This window comes from Lithobates pipiens, unplaced genomic scaffold (assembly GCF_037356315.1).
Source record: "Lithobates pipiens isolate NorthernLeopardFrog02 unplaced genomic scaffold, aLitPip1_a1.2 Scaffold_25, whole genome shotgun sequence".
NCBI lineage: Eukaryota > Metazoa > Chordata > Amphibia > Anura > Ranidae > Lithobates > Lithobates pipiens.
Genome location: NW_027507787.1, coordinates 62136048 through 62159015, shown reverse-complemented (window position 1 = coordinate 62159015; position 22968 = coordinate 62136048). Strand labels below are relative to the sequence as shown.

At 43.9% G+C, this 22968-nt stretch overlaps 1 protein-coding gene across 5 annotated transcripts in view; it reads right to left on the bottom strand.

Annotated features, from left to right (window-relative positions):
• The window catches only part of USP54 (ubiquitin specific peptidase 54), a 260296-nt gene that overhangs the window by 164611 nt on the left and 72717 nt on the right, over positions 1-22968 (bottom strand). For all 5 annotated transcript variants that reach the window (XM_077454554.1, XM_077454558.1, XM_077454557.1 and 2 more), the window contains exon 2: positions 17535-18803. In XM_077454554.1, coding sequence (XP_077310680.1) covers positions 17535-17684 — 150 coding nt within the window. In that variant the 5' untranslated portion in view covers positions 17685-18803. The remainder of the gene's footprint in view (positions 1-17534; positions 18804-22968) is intronic.

The following is a 22968-nucleotide window of genomic DNA, read 5'->3' as shown; positions in this document are numbered from 1 at the left end:
ACTAGTAAGCGCTAACCACAATTACAATACAGTTCTACTTAAATTCCCATTTAGCTTACTCTAAGGGTTCACCCATATTTGCTACACTCCTTCTGCAAAATTATGGTTATTCGTGTTTTTCCAATATTTGCCACTAACAGGCTGCAAAACTGATCACATGCTTTTCAGAAAGCTTACTGCCCAGAAAAAGCATAAAACAGGCCACCCCAGGGTCCAGGGTCTATGTCCAGGTTAACTAAATAGCAATATGTATTTGAGATACAAAATGTTTTCTTTAACCACTTGAGTTTGGAAGATGAAAGTGAGTTAGAGCGCCTACAAACTATGGTGTGTGTGTGTATATGTGTATATATATATATATATATATATATATATATATATATATATATATATATACACACACACACACACATACATACACACTGGAATATGATATATATATATATATATATATATATATACACACATACACATATACACACACACACACACACACACTAATACTACTAATGGCGGCGATCAGACACTTATAATAATGGGACAGTGATAGTGTTTTGGCAATCTGACATTAAACGTTGGTGGAACTAACTGCCAGTGACATATATATGTGTCGGGTGCTGATTTTACTACTAGATCTTTCAGATTCTCAATCTGACAGATCGCACCCTCTGTACAGAGCTCTGGGCTGCAATTGCACACAGCCAATCAGCCGCCGTGAATCATTGGCCGAGACTTGCTAACTGGCTCATGCTGTATACAATCATGCACGCCCTAAACCCAGGAGAAGGCAGAGACGTTCAGGTATGTTTTGTCTACAGCGGCCGCTTGCTGGCAATACATTGTGGGCAGGCAGTTGTTAAAGGCAGTCTTATTTGTTCAAAAAGTACAATTCAAAAAATGCACCTACATTTTATTTGTTTTACATTCAGGCCGCAGAAAACTGCAACCGTTATCAGTGTGCCATGGGTGAAAGGCACACACTTCTGCAGACTCTACCCCTAGTCCCAGGTCTAATCACAGGTACAAACTTACTGTTATGAGGCTGAGGAAGCAAACAATGGGCTACAAATACAACATCACTTGTGCGTCAATTAAATCTTTGAGTCCCTGCTGCTGTGGTTGTAGTATTTTCATTCATAGATCTTTGTGAATGGATGACGCAACTGTGCGGGCAAAGCCACATTAAAAAACAGAGTTTCAGGCAGAAGTAACCAGCTATTCAGGTTAGTGCGGGGGAAGTTTAAGGGGTGGGAGGTTGGTGAATGTGACCATGTTTCATGTTGTACCCTAAATATAGGGTCAAATAGATGGACTAAGCCTTTACAACTGATTGAAGACAAAGTTGACCCAAATAGTGAAGTATAAAAAAAAATAACCCATTATACAGGAGACTGGTATTATATACTGGTATTTCAGGTAGGTTTGCTTTCAACAAAACTCCAACTTGCAATTATCAGCTTTATATTCTGCATCACTAAATGCCTATGTTATTATAGCTCATCAATCTCAGTGTAAACACATTTATTGTTTAAACGCTAAACTGTTCCTATACGGACTAAAGCGTCCTTTTTCTCAAAATATCTAAACTTGCTTAATATACTTACATGTGTGTATTCATATGTTCTTTATCTAAAAAAAAAATCAATGACTTGCTGCAGCGATGGGGCCATCACCACAAATATAACAGTGAACAGAGGGTGATTGGGCAGTTAGTGCCTTGAAAAAGTATTCATACCCCTTAAAATGTTCCACATTTTGTCATGTTACAACCAAAAACTCCTGCCGCGTACAGCTTGATCATGTCCGCGGACTCAATGTCCGCTGGTGTCCGGGGAGATGTAAACAAGCCATTTCCCCTGTTCTGCCTAGAAACATGACAGGGATCTACTGCTCCCTGTAATTGGGAGCAGTAATCGCTGTCATGTCGCTGGTAGCCCATCCCCCCACAATTAGAATCACTCCCTAGAACACAGTTAACCCCTTGATCGCCCCCTAGTGTTTAACCCCTTCCCTGCTACTGTCATTTACACAATACTCAGTGCATTTGTATAGCACTGATCACTGTATAAAACGACAATGGTCCCAAATTGGTGTCAAAAGTGTCTGCCACAAAAATACTTTTTTTTTTCTATATTTTTTTGTATATTTAACAAAAATATGTAGAATACACGTCGGCCTAAACGAAGGAAAAAAAATGTGTTTTTTTTATATTTTTGGGGGATATTTATTATAGCAAAAAGTAAAAAATATTGCTTTTTTTCAAAATGGTTGCTTTTTTGTTTATAGCACAAAAAATAAAAACCGCAGAGGTGATCAAATTAGGGCTGCAACTAACGATTATTTTCATAATCGATTAGTTGGCCGATTATTGTTTCGTTTAATCGGTTAATAACCTTAAAACAAAAAGTGTGGTGTGTAAAGTTTAAAAAAAAAGGCAATTTATTCTTAAATATTTCTATGCAGTGGTAAATGTAAATAACCAACTATATGGTTAGGGAGCAAAATCTCTAATCCACTCTGAGAATAACAGACAGAAGAGATATACTGTATATACTATTAGGCCCCTTTCACACTGGGGCGGTGTGGGTGTCGGCGGTAATGCGCCGCTATTTTTAGCAGCGCTTTACCGCCATTCTAGCGGCGGTCTGCGGCCGCTAGCGGGGTGTTTTTAACCCCCGCTAGCGGTCGAAAAAGGGTTAAAACCACACGCAAAGCGCCGTTGCAGCGGCGCTTTGCCAGCAGTATAGCCGCGCTGTCCCAGTAAATACACCGCTCCTTTCACCGCTCCAAAGATGCGGCTAGCAGGACTTTTTTCACCGTCCTACTAGCGCACCGCTCCAGTGTAAAAGCCCCTCAGGCTTTCACACTGGAGTGAAAGGGGCCGGTTTTATCAGGTGCTACACAGGCGCTATTAGTGCTGTAGCGCCTGAAAACCGCCCCAGTGTGAAAGGGGCCTTAGAGGAGATATACTGTATATACTATTAGGAGAGATATACTGTATATACTATTAGAGGATATATACTGTATATACTATTAAAGGGTGAATCTGGTAAATACCATCAGACTCAGAGATCAATTGTTTTTTTATTTAAAAAACAATGTATTCCTTAAAAAAAAAAAAATAATAATATTTTAAGAACGTTTTTCTAATCGTTAGTGGGGTCAAATCGACGTTCATTTTCAACCACAGTGATGGTAAAAATTTGGAAGTAATAGAAAACTGCTTGGTCAAAGGAATTTTCAGACAGTGTATGTGGTTTTCAATCAGAAATTACATTTTAAAAACAGAATGTTAAAATTTCAAACATTCTTTCATTCAGCGAATGTACAAAGATTTTTCGTCTGAATATTCTTGTCTGAAAATTGATCTGTGTGGCCAGCATAAGGCTATGCAGTTTATGTTTGATCTGTTTCTGCAGTGCTTTGTGCGTTTTGATTTTTGAGCAGGTGATTTTGCTGCAATATGCATTTTTTTTCTTTTTGGCCAATTTGTTGTTGGGTAGGTCAAAAAACACAAATTGTTGCAAAAACGCATTAAATGCTTCTGCAGCTTCTCAATTGAAGTATATTGAACCAAAAAGCACTGTTTTGCTTTAAAAAAAAAAAAAAAAGTCCCTGACCCTTTCCAAATATGCAGCAGCTGAAAAAAAGCATAGATGTGAACGTGTCCCATAGGAAACCATGTAAATGAACTATAGTGAGTTTGCAAAAAGCACCAAAAATTACAAAGATGTGAACCAGGTCCAAGACGTTTAGTAACATAATGGGGTTAAAAAAATTAAAATTAGCCCTTTATAGTACAAAGAGCAAATAATCACTACTGTAAGGAGTTCATTTTTTTACTGTAGAACTATGAAAGTAATATTTACAGTAGCGATTTGCTCTTTTTGTACTATACAGGGCTCATTTTAGTTTTTTTTAACCCCATTATGTTATTGGCCGATTAATCGATTATGAAAATAGTAATCGATTCATTTCATAGTCGATTAATTGATTAGTTTCAGCCCTAGATCAAATACCACCAAAAGAAAGTTCTAATTGTGAAAACAAAAAGGACGTCAATTTTGATTCAGTGTAACAATGCACGGCCGCGCAATTGTCAGTTAACGTAGTGCCATATAGCAAAAAGTGTTCTGGTCAGGAAGGGGATAAAATCTTCCACGGCTCAACCGGTTAAAGCAGAGAGTTAGGTTTTAAAAAAATATCCCAAGCTTTGAACATATCACAGAGCACTGTTAAATCCATCATCCACAAATGGGAAGAGTATGACACAACTGCAAACCGACCAAGACATGGCGGTCCACTGAAACTGAAAGGCCGGGCAAGGAGAGCAGTAATCAGAGAAGCAGCCAAGAGGCCCATGGTAACTCTTGAGGAGCTGCAGAAATCCACAGCTCAGCTGGGAGAATCTGTCCACAGGACAACTGTTAGATTGGCACTCCACAAATCTAGCCTTTATAGAAGAGTGGCAATTAGAAAGCCATAATAAGTCCCGTTTGCAGTTTGCGAGAAGCCATGTGGGGACACAGCAAACACGCCGAAGAAGGTGCTCTGGTCAGATGAGACCGAAATTGAACTTTTTGGCCTAAAAGCAAAACGCTAACGTGTGGCAGAAAATGAACACCGCACATCACCCTAAACACACCATCTCAACCATGAGACATCGTGGTGGCAGCATCATGTTGTGGGGATGCTTTTCCTCAGCAGGGACAGGGAAGCCAGTCAGAGTTAACAATGACACCTTTGACACTTTTTTGAGAGCCAGCGACACCAATACAGGGGTCAGTGCTAAAAATATACATTGTCACTGTACTAATGACACTGGCTTGGAAGGGGTTAAATAGAGGTGATCAAAGGGTTAAATGTGTGCCTAGCTGGTGTTTTCTTACTGTGGTGGAGTGGAGGTGCCTGTACTAGTGGGAAGACATGGATCCATGTCCCTGCTTTGCAGGAACACAGGATCCATGTCCTCCCTCTTGACAGAATGGCAATTTGCTTTACAGTAGAACTTAAAAAGAAAAAAACTTTTGGGAGTAGGCAGGCTTTTAAATTGCAGAAGACACATTCTTCACATTAGACTTACCTGTGTGTTTGTGATGCACAGAGCTGCACAAATGCAGCTCGTTGTGCAATTTTAGCAAATGCATGCATGAGAATCATTGTGACAGAGTCAAAATGGCTGAAGATTGGAACCCAGAAGATGACGAGCTCAATGTCAGAGGCAGGGAGAGGGAGCTCCTGGATACTGGGACAGAAGAGAGGAAGCGGCTCCCCAATTCAGCGATAAATGTCTTGTATACTTTATTGAATGTAGAAACAAAAAGACACCAACTTACGCTTCATCAGGAAAACAGTTGATTAGTCATAACTGAGCATTAAAGGGGTTGTGAACCTTAGTTTTTTTTTTTCCTTTTTTTCTTTTTTTTTTAAATAACAAACATGTCACACTGTGTAGAGCTGCACAATTTGGCCGAAATGAGAATCATGATTTTTTTTTTGCTTAGAATAAAAAGATCACGATTCTTGTGACATAAAATCTTTCATATTATACAAAAAAATTGGGCTAACTTTACTGGTTAGTTTTTCTTTTAAATTCATTAAAGTGTAATTTTATCCCAAAAAAATAGGATTTTTGTACTCACCGTAAAATCCTTTTCTCTGTAATTCACCGACCGACACAGCTCCTCTCTGTAACTACATGGGTTGTATAGCCTACCCCGGTTCCTCAATACCTGGCTTTCAACAGCCAGGACATTAAAGCCAGCGATAGTAAAGCAGGGTGAAAGATTGGACCTTGAGATAGGAGGTCCTCTCACAACGGCAGTCGCCAGGGAGCGTCTGCCACCAGGCGCACCAGGTCTGCGTACCAGGCCCGCTGAGGCCAATCTGGGGCAATCAGGATTACTGGAATCCCCTCAGCTTCCACTCTGTGAAGCAGACGTGGAAACAGTTTCAGTGGCGGAAAGGCGCAGATCAGCTGGTACTGATCCCACGGAGCCAGCAGCGCGTCTGAAGCATCTGCCCATGGATCTCTTGTTGTGGACAAAAATCTCGGGACCTTCCGATTGAGCCGGGAGGCCAATAGATCCACCTCTGGTGTGCCCCATTTCAGGCACAGCAGCCTGAATATCTCCGGGTGCAATGCCCATTCTCCTGGGTCCAGCATCTGTCAACTCAGTCCGTCTGCCAATTTTCCACCCCCGGGATGTAAATGGCTGACAGGGCCAGAATGTGTCGCTCTGCCCACCAAAGTATGTGAGCAACCTCCCAAGCAGCAGCAGAGCTTCTTGTTCCCCCTTGGTGATTTATGTATGCCACAGCCGTGGCATTGTCTGACTGCAATCTGATCGGAAGCCCTTGAAGACTCATCGACCATGTGTGGAGGCACAGCCTGATCGCTCTCAATTCAAGCAGATTGATCGGCAACTTGGATTCCTCCGTCGACCAGAGGCCCTGAGCCGACTGAATCCCCATCACTCCACCCCAGCCGGCCAGACTCGCGTCCGTAGTGACCACCGTCCACTTCAGAGGAAGGAACGATTTTCCGGACTGAATCACCGGGGACCTCAACCACCAGATCAGGAAATCCCTGACTGGCTGGCTCACCTGGATCTGCCGATCCAGAGACAACGGAGATTTGTCCCATTTTGTCAAGATCTCCTTCTGCAGGACTCTGGTGTGGAAATGGGCATAAGGTACTGCCTTGAAAGAGGTTACCATGAGTCCCAGTACTCGCACGCAAAAGCAGAGTGATGACCACTTGCGGTTCATCAGTAGTTTTACCGCAGATCTGAGAGTTTGCAATTTGTCTGAGGGGAGAAAAACCCTTGCTTCCCTGGAATCCAGCAGTAAACCCAGGTACTCCAGACGCTGTGTCGGCACAACCACGACTTCCTTAGGCTCAACAGCCACTCAAATTCTTGCAGGGTCTGCATGGTGATCGCCACATCCTCCTCCAATTCTGAGGTGGAAGAAGCTCTCAGGAGGAGATCGTCTAGGTAACCCATGATTGCGATCCCGCGTTGTCGCAACAACACCAATACTGGAGCCAGTACTTTGGTAAAGACTCAGGGGGCTGATGACAGGCCAAAGGGAAGAGCCACAAACTCGTAATGGGCTTCCCCGACTGCCAAGCGCAGAAACTTTTGATGCCGAAGGCATATGGGTATGTGCAGGTAGGCATCCTGAATGTCCAATGACGCCAGGAAGTCCCCTTGGAGTGCAGTGACAACTGAGCGAACTGATTCCACTCTGAACCTCTGCACTTTTACAAAGTGATTGAGGGCTTTCAAGTCCAAGATTGGACGTACCCCTTCCTTCTTGGGAACCACAAACAGATTTGAGTAGAACCCCTGGAAGCGTTCAGAGTACGGAACTGGTACAATCACCCCCTGATTCAGCAAGTCCCTTACCACCCCTAGCAGGGCCTCCTGACGAACCGGGGACGTGGGTATGCTGGAGGGGAAGAATCTGTTTGGAGGCCAAGAGAGAAGTTCTATCTTGTAACCTGCAGAAATCAGATCGCAGACCCATTGGTCTGATAACTGGGAGGTCCAACGGGCTGCAAACTCCCGAAGACGACCCCCCACCCGTGTCTCGGCAAACCTTCATGCAGTAGCACTTTTGTTCGTAGGCTTGCGGTTCCAGGGACGCTTCTGACCGTCTGTGGGCGTCCTGTCAGGCTGAGGTCGTTTTGCCGAAGCACCGGGCGGACGAAAAAGCCGATTGTGAGCGGAAAAGGAGGGCCCTTGCCTGCGGCGTGGCTCCTTAGCCTTCCTGGCCTGTGGAGTAGTGTACTCTTACCACCCCTGGCATTTTTAATAATGTCATCCAACGAGGCTCCAAAGAAGGGAAGATCTGTCAGGGCTTTCTTGGATGCCTGGTCAGCGGATCAGCATTTCAGCCAAATAAGGCGCCTCAGCACCACGGCTGACACTGGATAGCAGAGGGAGAGTATCCAGGGCCGCATCACAAACGTACTTAAGGCCATGCACTAGTTGGTCTGCTAGCTCCACGAGGACAGGGGAGGCATGCTGCTCTCCCAGTTCGCGGTGCAAAAGTTTTGCCCACTCAGTGTCTACGACACCAGTGCGGATGCCAGTACAAGTCGCACGGCTGACCCCACAACCGTAAACAAGGAACGAGCCACTGCTTCGGCCTTCCTGTCCGTGGGATCCTTGAATGCAGGAGTCCCCTCAACCAGGATCGTGGTTACTTTATTTAACCTAGATACTGGGGGGTCCACAACAGGAGGAGTCAACCACTTTTTGAGAAGGCTTTCCTCAAAGGGGTAAAGCACCGCCAAGTTTTTGGGGACCGAAAAAGTCAGTTGCGGGCAACCCTATTCCCTGTAGATGAATTTGTCAAAATAAGTCAAATACGGGAACACCTTAGGTGAACGTGCTGGCTTGTGGGACCCAAAAGGGACCGGTACATCAGCAGAGGAATCCGCTGGCTCCTGAATCTTCAGGGTATCACGCACAGCTGTGATAAGTGCTCCAAGTGCTCCAATGAGCTCCTTGTCACGCCCGGACTCGGATGGGTAATCATCCTCACTGTCCGAATGGTCCTGGTCAGCCACGCCGGATAGGTCAGAGCAGAGGCCTCCAGCCACAGCAGGACCCGAGTCTGCATCAGAGCTTACGTTCACCTTTCCTGCCATGTGCCGCCTTTATCTTAGCAACATAGGAGTCAAGGAACGCCGTCAGGGTGTCCATGCGCACCGCACTAACCACAGGTTACCCGGTTGCTATAGCCTGGATTTCGGGGGAAGAAACACCAGTTTCTGAAGCCATGCTGACCCTATCCTGTCTGCCACCTGCAAGGGGACTTAGGACAGTGAAGGTCCCACCCTCCTGCTGCCGCCGCGTGGGGGGGTGGGAGGTTGCTTAGCGCTAGACTCACCACCCTGGTGCATTCTGTGAATGCCAACAATAGTGCCTGTAGTCCCTAGGAGGTTCCCAGATGCGGAGAGGAGAAAAAACTGTGTCAGCAGCAGCTCTAACAGCGGTGCAACGATCTGCAGAACAGTTTCAGCATTCAAGCACAGAGCCACCCAGTGTCCCTCACACACAGGGGATACAGGAAGCAACAAGAGCAAGCACATTGCATGCTGTCACAAGAGGCCAGTGGTGAAGAAAGCATTCAGGCTTTTACATAATGGATGCCAATGTAATCAATCAGAATCCTAGGGAAAATAGCTGCTTTAGCTCCCCAGGGGAATCTATAGCTTTCCCAAATCCAAGATGGCCGTCGGAACAGCGCCATGCGGTGAACAGAGCAAAAATAAAAACGAGCTGCCTGCTGACAGACAGATAACCTCCACAAAAGCTGCTTTTTTGGGACCCCCAGACCTGGACCAGTACTGACAGCAACCGCACAGAGCACCCACAGGTGAGAAACAGTGACACACACACACACACACACACACACACCGCCCGCAGCGCATGCAGACATCCCACTCGGAGTGGGAAGGGAGGGGTGATAGGGACTTGGGAGAGAAGATAAGGAGGTGAGATGGCCCCCAAATCGACCCCCAGGGAATGCCCAGCTGCTCCACCCACCAAAGCAGGGAGAGCCGTACTTACCAGTCCTGAAGAGCTGGGAGACATTCCATCACAGACCTACACCTGCGCAGTTACAGGTTAGCTGCTGGCCTGGTATACTGTGATCCAGACATCAGTAGCCTGGTCATATGTATACCCTGGAGCATTGAAGCTCACCGACCGCCTCTAGAGCATGAGGTATGTCGTGGCCTGCCGAGCCATAGCTGCGGCCTGCTCACGCTCGATGGCCGGACTGGGGGGACTACAAGGATTTCATTAACCAGCCTGTCACCCAGCCGGCAGTTGATAGAAGATCTCAGGATCTCTCATCTTGCGCAAAAAGCAGCAAACCTGCAGAAAAAATATGGACCAAGAGGCCCGCAGGGTTTCCTAGGTCATTCTCCTTGCTAGGCAAAATAAAAACTGAAGCTACTAGCAGCAGGTGGAGGGTTGATGGCACGGAAATAAAGTTCTGTGTATTGTGTAACAATTTTGCCTAGTTTCTCCTAATGGCAGGCTATACAACCCATGTAGTTACAGAGAGGAGCTGTGTCGGTCGGTGAATAAAAGAGAAATTTCATTTGAACGACTGCTGCGCAAATACAGTGCGGCATAAAATATTGCACCACCAACCACCATTTTATTCTCTAGGGTCTCTATTAAAATTATATATATATATATATATATATATATATATATACACATATATATATATATATACACACACACACACAGTCACAGTCATACACAATCACTGACAGGGTTTTTATAGCATCTACAAACTATGGGATACTTTTATTTACTTTTTTTTTTTTTTTACTAGTAATAGTGGTGATCAGCGACTTATAGCAGGACTGCGATATTGCGGCAGACAATCGGACACAGACACCTTTGACACTTTTTTGGGAGCTAGTGACACCAATACAGTGATTAGTGCTAAAAATATACACTATCACTGTACTAATGACACTGGCTTGGAAGGGGTTAAACATCAGGAGTGATCAAAGGGTTAAATGTGTGCCTAGGTGGTGTTTTCTTACTGTGGGGAGATATGGATCCATGTCCCTGCTTTGCAGGAACACAGGATCCATGTCTTCCCTCCTGACAGAACGGCAATCTGCTTTGTTAACAAACAGACTGCCGTTCTGCCTGTGTACCAAGCAATCGGCTGGTGCTGGCGGACATCGAGTCCTTTTAGGCCTGAAGCTAACTAAAACCCCCAAATCATCATATATTTTTGGAAAGCAGATACCCTAGAGACAAAAATGGTGGTAGTTCCAATTTGTTACATCATGTAAGTTTAGAACAGCAGTTTAGGGAACAAAAGTTTCCAGGAAAAAAAAAAATACAAAAAATAAAGTTTATTACTGGGGCATATTAAATAAAAAAAGACGATATTAGATTGAGTAAAGAGATACCCAGCATATGAAGCCCATGAAACTACACGAACATAGTGTAGGTACCCTGTGTTTTCAGAGACAGAGACACAGAACACGGAGCTGACAGCCAGAGAGGAGGGGGTGAGGGGAGAGGACAACAGAGCAGGGCTGCGGAAGATGAAGGGACATACGCCGACTACGGTGGTAAGGGCTTGGTAGCCATGATTATCGTGGTCAGTGCAGAGGGGGGATACGTTGCAGGTTCAGCCAGGTTTTTCACCTTCTAGAGAGAAGGGCAGATTACACAGCACAAGTACTGTGCCGTTTAATCTGCTTTAGGCTGGGTTCACACTGCTGCGGGGGGAGTTTCGGATGTGATTCGCACCGCAAATCACATCCGATCTCCGTAGCGCTGCGAGTTCAGCCATACAGATAGTATGGCTGAACTCGCAGCGGTCCCGCAGCAAACTCGCACGGGACCCTTTTTTTCGTCCGCAACAGAATCGGATCGCATGGGCGTTCACACCTTGTGCGAGTCGGCAGATCGCACTGCGATATGCGATCGGATCTGGGGGTGTCATTAACATATCATTGACACTCCCAGCCGTTCGCATAGGGCAGTGTGAACTGCCGGCGGGAGTCGTGCGATGCGGGAAAACGCCGCGGATTCGCGGCGTTCCCGCATCGCAGCGGTGTGAACCTGGCCTTAAGGAACCAGGATCTTTACTTTTATTTTTTGGGGGTTAACACTAGGAAATGCAACCTTGTATGGAGGTTTTTAGCCAAACCAGCACAGCAAATTAATATTCTGGAATCACTCACCCAAATGGCCATACACTGGTAGATTTTCAAATGTTCCTACGAAGAAGTCAGTATATTTGAGAATGCCATCAGACCTAACCAACGTCATTTGAAGGTACTTCAAAATGTAGTTTACTTTTAACATTTCATTTTGGAAAGAATGAAATTTCCCAAACAAAAACCACATTCACCGTTAGAATTTTGTTTGTTTGAGAAACATTTTCTATCCTGCTTCTTCCTTTTTTTTTTGAGTAACAGCACAATAATCGAATCAAACAAACATTACAAATTCTGTTTTATGATCTCTAATCTTACAGATTATCCTTTCCTCCCCACACCATGGGATGGATTTGATCCCCTTTTTTTTGGGGGGGGGGGGTTAAACTTGGAATAGGTACACTACACATCTACTAGCTTCACCAGTATAGCCATGATGGAATAGAACCATGGCTTGTCTCAATTATGCAAGCAAAACAAATCTACATCAACCTTGCAGGTATTCAATTAGGCCTCTTTCACACGGGGCGGATCAGTAAAGATCTGCCCCGTGATGATCCGCTTGCTCAGCGGGGATCGCTCCGTTGTCCCCGCTGAGCCGGCTGCGGACAGGGCGGTCTCCGCACACTGTGCGGGGACCGCCCTGTCAGCTCTCCGCTCTCCTCTATGGGGATCGGACGAGCACGGACCGTGTGTCCGTGTTCATCCGCTCTGCAGACGGACAGAAAAATAGGATTTTCCTCCGTCTGCAGAATCGGACATTTGCGGAGGCGGACAATAGCAGGTGTCTGCGGATGCTCATCCGCAGACACCCGCTATCCCATAGGGATGAATGTATGGCCCGTATTTCATCCGCAAACGGATGGATGAAATACGGACATACCATCCGCATGTGTGAAAGGGGCCTTACATCATTTTGCCCCATCTAATTTCTCTTAGACCCCTTTCACACTGAGGCACTTGTAAACTGCCAGTAAAATACTGAGCACTTTTGAAGAGCTTCCCAGGTGCTTTTGAAGCTCTTTCCATTCATTTCAATGGAGAGGGGCATTTTTTCACCACCCGGCCAGCACACTGCCCCAGTGTGAAAGTGTTCATTGATTTTAATGAAAATATTTTTTTTGTGAGCTTTTCAGGCACTTTTTTTGTGTGAAAGCAACTCCCACATGCGCAGGAGAGACGTTGTGCCCCAAATCCAATAGGCTGGTTGTAACCAAGCTGATCGATGGATCTACTGTATATGATTACAATCAGCCTGCCTATATTGATGGATCAAATCTCGGGCTATCCCTGCTGAACCAATCAAATTTCAAATGTATTCCTAAACTTCTGCAAGGCCAGCTTTAGTTTCACTTATAAACATTATTGAGCCCCAGATGAAGAGGAAGCGTGTTTTGCCCCCAAATGTACTAACTGCCATATGAACCATTAAAGCCATTTTGAATTTCCTTAGGGCGCTTTTACACTGGTAGCACCTGGGCGTTAGCTTTACCGCCGTTTTCAAAGCGCTTTTCGGCCGCTAGCGGGGCGATTTGAGCCCCCGCTAAATGGCCGAAAAAGGGTTAAAAGCGTCCACAAAGCACCGCTGCAGTGGCGCTGCCCACTCATTTGAATGGGCAGGGGCACTTTAGGAGCGGTGTATACATCGCTCCTTTAATGCTTCTGGGGTCTGAGGACCCCAGAAGCATTAAAGTGTTACTAAACCCACAACAGTAAAATCAGTCTGTATATGCTTGTTTTATACAAAAAAATCGTTCCCTTTCTTCCACAGTCCCCAAACCATCTTCTGAGAAGACAGAGCCTTAGGGCCAAGCTACGCATGCTCAGTTTCGGTGTGTATTGCTATTTAGTTTTTTTTCTTGGGAGACTGCATGTGATCAGCACTGTTCAGACAGAGGGTCAGGGGTCCTGCCAATGACAGTTGGGGGGGGGGGGGGGAGAAAAAAAACCTCCTCCTATCAGCGTCTGGTTAAAGCTTGTAGAAGTCACAAGACTATTATTAACTGCTGATAATAAAAGGTTATTTAGCAGTTTATATTTACTAAAACTTTTACATTTCCATGTTCTGTGTACTGTGGGAGACCAGATATAGTGAATGCAGGCTCCTGGGTTTGGTAACACTTTAACCTAACATCTTGCCATAACCGTGGGGGGTCTAACCTTATGGAAACAGGGTGTTGCTCGTTTTCAAATGGTCAGTTTCCCCCCACTAGCCACTCTATTTGTGGTTAACTCCAGTTAGCACCACCTTGATATTACATTATGCGATGCCACATAGACCACAATAAGATTAGTGGAGTTTTTTGTTGATTATGTCTAAAAAGGTAATCTGCTGTGATTGTGCCCTATACATGGGAGATCATTTGGCAAACTCTTCGCCACCCTCCCATGATTCTACCGGCTCACCAGTGTGACCGGTGAGTTGGAGAAGGAATCTGCCGATGCCAGAAGTTGGCAATAGAGAAAAATGAGGGCCAGATGGTCTTCATCAGTCTCTATGACTCTCGGAGGCCTGGGCATGACGTTATGATGTCACGTCTGGGACGGTAGAAGTAAACAGTGTCGGGGACTTGGCACAAAAGTTTGAGATCGTTTTTTTATCTTAGGCTTTCCAATCTTGAGGAGAGATGTGGGGACTTCTAGACCCCACATCTCTCCATAAAGAGGACCTGTCACGCACTATTCCTATTATAAGAGAGGTTTACATTCCTTGTAATAGAATAAAAAAAAAATTATATATATATATATATATATATATATATATATATAAATATAATATATAAAATTTTAAAAATAAATAAATAAAAGAAAAAACTAACTGCTTAAGGACCGCCTCCTGCACATATACGTTGGCAGAATGGCACGGCTGGGCACAAGCTCGTACCGGTACGTTGCTCTTTAAGTGCCCAGCCGTGGGTCAGGTGCGCACCGCCGGCGGCGTGCTCCCGACCTGGTCCTGAGCTCCATGACTGTGGCCGCGGGACCAACGGACCCGATCGCCGCTGGTGTCCCACGATGGGGTCACAGAGCTGAAGAACGAGGAGAGGTCTGTGTAAACAAAACTCTCCCCGTGCTTCCTACTGTGGCTGTCACCGATCGTCTGTTCCCTGTTATAGGGAAAGACGATCAGTGACGTCACATGCCAGGCCACTCCCCCTTACACGACTGCGCAATTTTGAGTTAAAGCGACGCAGTGCCGAATTGCAAAAAGGGGCTTGGTCCTTTGGCTGCAAATTGGTCCAGGGCTTAAAGTGGTTAAAAGCGCCCCCGTCCCCACATGTACAAGAGACTGCATACGTACGTCGCACCGCATATGTAAACAACGCTCAAACCACACATGTGAGGTATCACCGCATATGTTAGAGCGAGAGCAAAAATTTTAGCCCAAGACCTCCTCTGTAACTCTAAACAGGTAACCTGTAAAAAAAAATTTAAAGCGCCTATGGAGATTTCTAAGTACCAAAGTTTGGCGCCATATCATTAACGTGCGCAATCTTAAAGCGTGACATGTTAGGTATCCATTTACTCAGCGTAACATCTTTCACATTATACAAAAAATTGGGCTAATTTCATGTTTTTTTTTTATTCATGAAACGGTTTTGTTTTTTAAAAAGTGTTGGAAAATTGCTGCGCAAAGACCGTGTGACATAAAAAGTTTCAACGACCGCCATTTTATTTCCTAGGGTCTCTGCTAAAAAAATATATAACATTTGGAGGTTCTGAGTAATTTTCTAGGAAAAAAAATATGATTTTAACATGGAGCGAAAAGCCAGAATAGGCCTGGGCTGGAAGTGGTTAAATCCCCATTACAACATGGCGGGCCGTCAGATTTTAGTACACCTGGATGTATCTAGATTGTATTTGGTTGTTCCATCTCAAAGGAATACACAACAAAACCTTTGTAGTTTACACAAGTCTTACCTTCCTTGTAACCTGTTAATTAGCATGATCACACTAGTGTACCATTTTCCTCACCAGCTGTTAGCATGTATAATCCATGTACTGGGTACTTATTTGTTTTTAATCACCTACTAGCTTTGTTTATATATACATGACATGACCTACTGCTTGGATTTCCTTGGCAACAGTTACCCTTTTTCCAATGCTGATGCATTAAACTCCACGCACTCACAAAACCTAATGCATCAAATGACTTTTTTCTTCACTGAGGATTGGCCAATCTTTTATCACACAAGTAAATCCGGTGGAATGATTTCTATGGCTATATTTGCCATAGATTTCAGACGTTTGAAAAAATATAACCTGTATTGTGCATAACACTTGGGAAATTCAGACAGATGGATCACTGAGGATATTGGTCCAACACAGTTGCAGTTGGTATGATTAGAGAGAAGAGTGCATTGTTTCAAAGTTAAAATTGTATAGTTGAGTAGTTTGCACTGTTCAATGGTTAGTACTATTTTACCATGCTCCAGGGCACCAATTTAGAGGCTCGTTCACAGTGTGTCAATGCTATGTGTTTAGGAGGCAACATTTATGCAGCATTTTTAAAGTCTCATAACAGCCCTTGAACACCATACATGGATATTACAATGGCAGTACACACAGGAGCGACAGCGTTGTGTTGTCTTAAAAATGAAGCATTGGTGCTCATCAGCCACATCTGTTGATTTCAATGGTAATGCTCTGTAACCTCACTTTAAAACACACCTATAGAATTTATGTTCCCGATTTTTCTAAAGTGTTAGCTGGGGAGAGACAGTGGAGGTTCCGATATCCCAGAATACACTGGGAAATATTGAAATCTTGAGAACCAGGACAGAATTTTTTATTTCAGCAAAGCTGAGCTGGACCAAGCCAAGCTTTAAAGAAATCAAAGTATGCAAATCCATCTTGCAGAGAATTCACAAAAATGTCTGCCATCACACCACATCCTTAAAGCGAAGCTTCCGCATTAAGGGTCCCCCCTATTTAGGAAACGGCACTTTTTTCTGGTTTTGATCCATACTTTCTAGACAATCCAAGCAGAAGTTAACTCACCCCCCCCACCACCACCACTCCCACCACCCCCACAGTCCTATGGGACTTGTTACAAGTCCTAGAAGACTGCAGGACCATTCACATTGGGCACCCAGCTGTGAAGCTGGAAGCTGTCACAGCTGGGTGCCCAGTAAGGATGCTGGTTTCGGGGACCGAAGAGGGATGGAGAAAGCAGCTTGGGTGAACACATCACTAGATCCAGGAACAGGTGAGTGTCTGTTTATTAAAAGTTATCAGCTACAGTTTTTATAGATGTTGGCATTTAAGAAACACAAATATAACGCCTGTTGGGCTTCAGCTTGTATAAGGTAAAGTGTAAACAGCAAACTTTTGTTAGTGTTAAGCAGCTTTAGCCAAGCCTTTTAAAACACCATTCAGCTTCTGTTTGTAAATATTGAACACAGATCTTAATGGGAGTTTTGATCTGCACTTTAAACAAGTGGATAGTAGGCTTCAGCAGACTTTCAACAAGCTTCAACTAGTGGTGAAGCCTGCTAGCAGCTTGTTTAAAGTGCCAATCAACACTCCCAATGGTATCTGTGTTCAACATTTACAAACTGGAGCTGAATAGTAATTTAAAAGCTTCAACACAGCTTGCTGAAAGCCCTGCAAATGTTTTGTGAGAGCTCAACGTTAACACTGCTCTTATCCAAGTTGAAGCCCCTGTAAAAGAGGCGCACACACACACACACACACACACACACACACACACACAAACCAGAACCTATATAATGAAACCTAAAAAAGTACCTAAGGCAAAGTAAATATAGCGGATCCATCTAATATTAGAATACAATATGCACCTCCTTACCTGAAGTGCACTGTTCAAGAAGCAGCTATTTTGTCCTGGTTCATTAATCAGGCCTTTGCTTGGAGCAATGGAAATGGAATTGCGTGGGGTAAACATCTCATTAACCCCTCCTCGACCCGTAGAGAAGTAACTCCTCTTCCAAGACATCATTGAGAACAGTGCAAGAAAAGAAGTAAATAAATAAAACCACCCACGTTCCAAGTCTCGCTATATCCAAGATCTACAGTTGGGATCAAAGCCTTAGAACAGGTCAGCAGGAACAAATAAACAGAGGAATGCTACTTTCAACTCCACCCATTGAGAACGAGCCAAGTGTTGCTGATGTAAGAATAGTAATACTTTGAAAGAATTTGGAGAAGAAAGACCTGTCCCAATTAAACTACTTTAAAAAAAATTCCAGGGAGATCCAGCATAAGAAAACAATAAGATACTATAGGATATTTTATAAGTGTTCAGAATGAGATGCTTCTTATCCAGCTGAAGTTTAAAGTACAAGGACAGATGAGTCTCGATTTTCTCCGGCTCTTTTCTCAGGATGAAGAAGGCAGGAACAGAGAAACAAGTGAAAACATAAACCCGCACAGCACCAACACTTCTCACATGACCGGGAGCCCCCCTGTGGAGCACAAAGGGGAAGAAAAGCAGACGACTTCAGCTAAGGCAGGTTGCAGCACAAAATCATAGGGATTTTACCAAAACCAGACAGCTTCTTCTAAGGCTTTTAGACACCAAAGTTTTGCCAGATGCTTATTCTCGCCTTGTTTCTTTATAAATGTAAAATCCCAGGAAGTAAAAAAGATTAATGGGAGTGAGGTTAAAAAAAAAATTATCCAAAGTGTTGCCTTAATTACTTTGCTGCATTGCTATGTGGTGAGTTGCCAAGGCTGGCCTTGCCTCCCACAGTAAACTAGCACCTGTGGAGATGACAGGGAAATGACAATGAAGATTGCGGCAGGATTATATAACCTGTGGGCTGTTTTGGGCAGTGACTCTGGATTGTCACGCCTTTATTTTTACTAAACAGAAAGCAGCAGTAGCAATAATTAAAGGGTTTCCTTTATTCCTGCTGCAACAGGCAAATCCCAAACTGTGTTCATTTCACGGAGTTTGAAGGCTGCTCAAGGCTAACATGATCTTGAATGTATTCCATGATTTGAATGTTTCCTGCAGGTATACACATCCCCTCAGAATGTTGGCTGGTGTCAAGGTTTTTCATAAGACAAAATAAAGCTTTGTCCATTGAATGAGCGTCCTCATACGGCCAGACACCTAGAAAATAAAACATGACATAAAAATTCAAGCTTCAAATGCACAAAAAAAAAAAAACACATGCACACAAAATATACATACACAAAGAAATAAACAACCAATTCTTTTTCTTACATGAGGGGAGGACAAGGCAAAAGGCACTCAAAGAAGGTGTCAGCACTGAATAATGTATTATTATTTTTTTTTTATGTGCAGCCGCCCCCCCACAAATACTTGAGCCTGATCTGGATCCAGTGCTGTGCCTGAGAGCAATAACACTTCCCCCCAACCCCCCCCCCCCCCAATCAGCTTCCAGGTTTTATTGTCAAAGCTTAAAGCGGGAGTCCGCCGGGAATCCGCGTTTTTAGAAGAACCTTTAAAATCATTTTAAAGTGTAGATTTTTATATATGGCTCTTTGGCCAGGTGTAGAGTAGCCTTTTTACAATAGGATATTTCTGTTTTTTATTTACCAAAATATCTGATATTTCCTAGATTTTAACAATTACTTTTTTCCACTGTCGCTTTTCTTTTCTGTGCGAATGGCAAAGCAGCTCAAAGGAGCAACTTAATGCAACTTTTCAAGCCCTTGTGCACAAGCCCATGCACTGCAAAGCATGTGGTTTGCTTTAATCCACCTCCCTCAACAACGCACATAAAGGCTTTCATCCCTCCACTGCGTTTAGATGCAAAGGAAAAAATGTAAAAATACCCAGTAGTTCCAAGTATGGAGAAGCATTGGGTTAGTCACCAAGCACCAGCATGGCCACAATGTTTTTGGGAAGAATGAGATTTAAGACAACCTGTTGATTTTTCCTCCAGGGGTAAAGCAGGGGTTAACTTTAAATGAGCAAAAAACTATTTACAAAAAGTATTCTACGCAAGTCTTTTTTTTTTTTTCCCCAAACACCAAATAGATTGCATGTTTCAACGGTAATAACTTAGCAAGGGTGTGAATTCTGTTCTAACAAAGGGCTGTATTTAGAACAGAGGATGATCACCATAAACTGTGTCATTCATAATCTTGTGACTTGGGAGGACACTTTGTGACAATGTTGTCATTTGCCTTGTTCCCAAGATGCTGACTGATGCATTACATATATCTCACCAGTCTACCTTTCATGCACTCAGTATGACAAACATTCTCGTATGTGATTAAACCTTTTATATACAGAATATTACAAATATAAAGCATTATCTACACTTCTACTGATAACATAAAACAAAAGCATTAAAAACTTCACTAGTACCAGACAAAAATTATAACATACAGCATATAAAAGAACTAGGAGTGGGAAAAGAAATCCCTAAAATTGTTTTATGAAATTATATTTGCAATCACTTTACCTGCCGCAGGTTAAAACAGGCATTAAAGTCAACACACCAGAGTTAAGACATACGGGTTGGTTTACTAAAACTGGAGAGGGCAAAATCTGGTGCAGCTCTGCATAGAAACCAATAAACTTCCAGTTTTGTTTTTTGTGTCAAAGCTTAATTGAACAAGCTTAACCACTTCAGCCCCGGACCAATTTTCAGCCTAAGGACCAGAGGTCTTTTTACAATTTCGCACTGCACTGCTTTAACTGGTAATTGCGCGGTCATGCAATGTTGTACCCAAACAAAATTTGCGTCCTTTTCTTCCCACAAATAGAGCTTTCTTTTGATGGTATTTGATTGCCTCTGCGATTTTTATTTTTTGCGATATAAATGGAAAAACCGAAAATTTAAAAAAAAAGAAAATATATTTTCTACTTTGTTATAAGAAAAATCTTATAAACTCAATTTTAGTCATACATTTAGGGCAAAATTTATTCAGCCACATGTCTTTAGTAAAAAAAAAATGTCAATAAGCGTATATTTATTGGTTTACGCAAAAGTTATAGCGTCTACAAACTAGAGTACATTTTCTGGAATTTACAAAGCTTTTCATTTACGACTGCCTATCTCATTTCTTGAGGTGCTAAAATGGCAGGGCAGTACAACCCCCCCCCCCAAATGACCCCATTTTGGAAAGTAGACACCCCAAGGAAGTTGTGGAGAGGCATGTTGAGCCCATTGAATATTTTTTTTTGTCCCAAGTGATTGAATAATGGCACAAAAAAAAGTTTACAAAAAGTTGTCACTAAATGATATATTGCTCACACATGCCATAGTTATATGTGGAATTGCACCCCAAAATATATTCTGCTGCTTCTCCTGAGTACAAAGATACCACATATGTGGGACTTTTTGGGAGTCTAGCTGCGTACGGCACCCCAAAATCCAATAACTGCCTTCAGGGTTTCTAAGGGTGCAAATTTTTTTATTTCACTCCTCACTACCTATCACAGTTTCGAAGGCCATAAAATGCCAAAATAGCACAAACCCCCCCCCCCCCCCAAATGACCCCATTTTGGAAAGTAGACACCCCAAGCTATTTACTGAGAGGCATGTTGAGTCCATGAAATATTTTATATTTTGCCACAAGTTGCAGGAATATTACAATTTTTTTTTTTTTTGCACAAAGTTGTTACTAAATGATATATTGCTCACACATGCTATGGGCACAAGTCAAATTACACCCCAAAATAAATTCTGCTGCTTCTCCCGAGTATGGGGATACCACATGTGGGGGACTTTTTGGGAGCCTAGCCACATACGGGACCCCGAAAACCAAGCACTGCCTTCCGGATTTAAATATAAAACGCTACCAAAAAAAAAAACTGTTATCGATCTCAGGGATCAGGCCTGATTCTGCGATCGCTGCAGTTATGTGTTTAGTGTTTTGTAAGTGACAGTGATCGATCGATACTGCACTTGGGTGGGCTGAGCGGAGGGGCAAAACGCAGGTGCTAGCAGGTATCTGGGCTGATCCTGCTAACAATGCATTTTTTTGGAACCCTAAACTGCTGGGGACGCTAGTATATATCTGACCAGATATTGATCTGTTCAGATACTATACCCCTACGGGAGGTGTATGCTTTGCACGTGGGTGTTAGCGGTACTGGCACTAACCTAGCGCTGCCTGGGGCGACGCAGACCCTGACCCTAAAACCTAATTGATATCACCCGCCGGGTGATCAGGGGGTTAAACATTTATTGGGTAATAAATGGTGGGTGCCCTGATGCTATAAAAAGCAAACTAACCAGAGTCACCCGTAACACTTATACGGTGATCACTGGTGAAAGGGTTAACTAGGGGCAATCAGGGGGTTCAAATTTTTATTAGGTAGTATATGGGGGTCCCTGGCGCTATATAAAAACCTGACGGGGAACCTAAATAACTAACTGGCTAACCAGCGTCACCAGTGACACTTATACTGTGATCGCTGGTGAAAGGGTTAACTAGGGGCAATCAGGGGGTTAAAACCATTATTGGGTAGTATATAGGGGTACCTAGCGCTATAAAAACCTGGCGGTGAACCTAAAAAAATAACTAGCTACCTAGCGGCATCAGTGACACTAATGCAGCGATCAGAAAAACGATCGCTTAGTGATACTGGCAAAAGGGGGTGAAAGGGTTAACTAGGGGCAATCAGGGGGTTAAAACCGTTATTGGGTAGTATATGGGGGTACCTAGCGCTATAAAAACCTGGCGGTGAACCTAAAAAAATAACTAGCTACTTAGCGGCACCAGTGACACTAATGCAGCGATCAGAAAAACGATCGCTTAGTGACACTGGCAAAAAGGGGTGAAAGGGTTAACTCTAGGGGCAATCAGGGGTTAAACCTTTTTTGGGGGGTGGTAGGGGGCTACCCTGGACCTAACACTAACTGCCCTGACACTTTTTACTGTCACAACTGACACTGAATGCAGTGATCAGTAAATAAATGATCAATCAGTGACACTGTGACTGGGAGGGGGAGGGGGGGATCGAGGGGCGATCGGGGGGGTGATCGGGGGGGGGGGATTGTGTGCCTACATGTTAGTGTAGTGTTTGGTGCACTTACTTTCAGTGTTCTCCTCGTAGTCCGGTCAAAAAGACCGCCCCGAGGAGAATAACATAACTTCCTCCCTGCCTGTGTTTTTTATACACAGCGGGAGGAAGCTTCTCATTCAACCAGGAGCAATCGAGAGGGGTTGGCCAGAAACCAACGGCCATCCCTCATCCCGGATTGCTCCTGAAGCGAAACGAACTGCCGCATCCAGCGGGAGGGGGTCTGATCGGACCCCCCGCCCACTGGAAGGCAAGCACGTATGTGTACGTG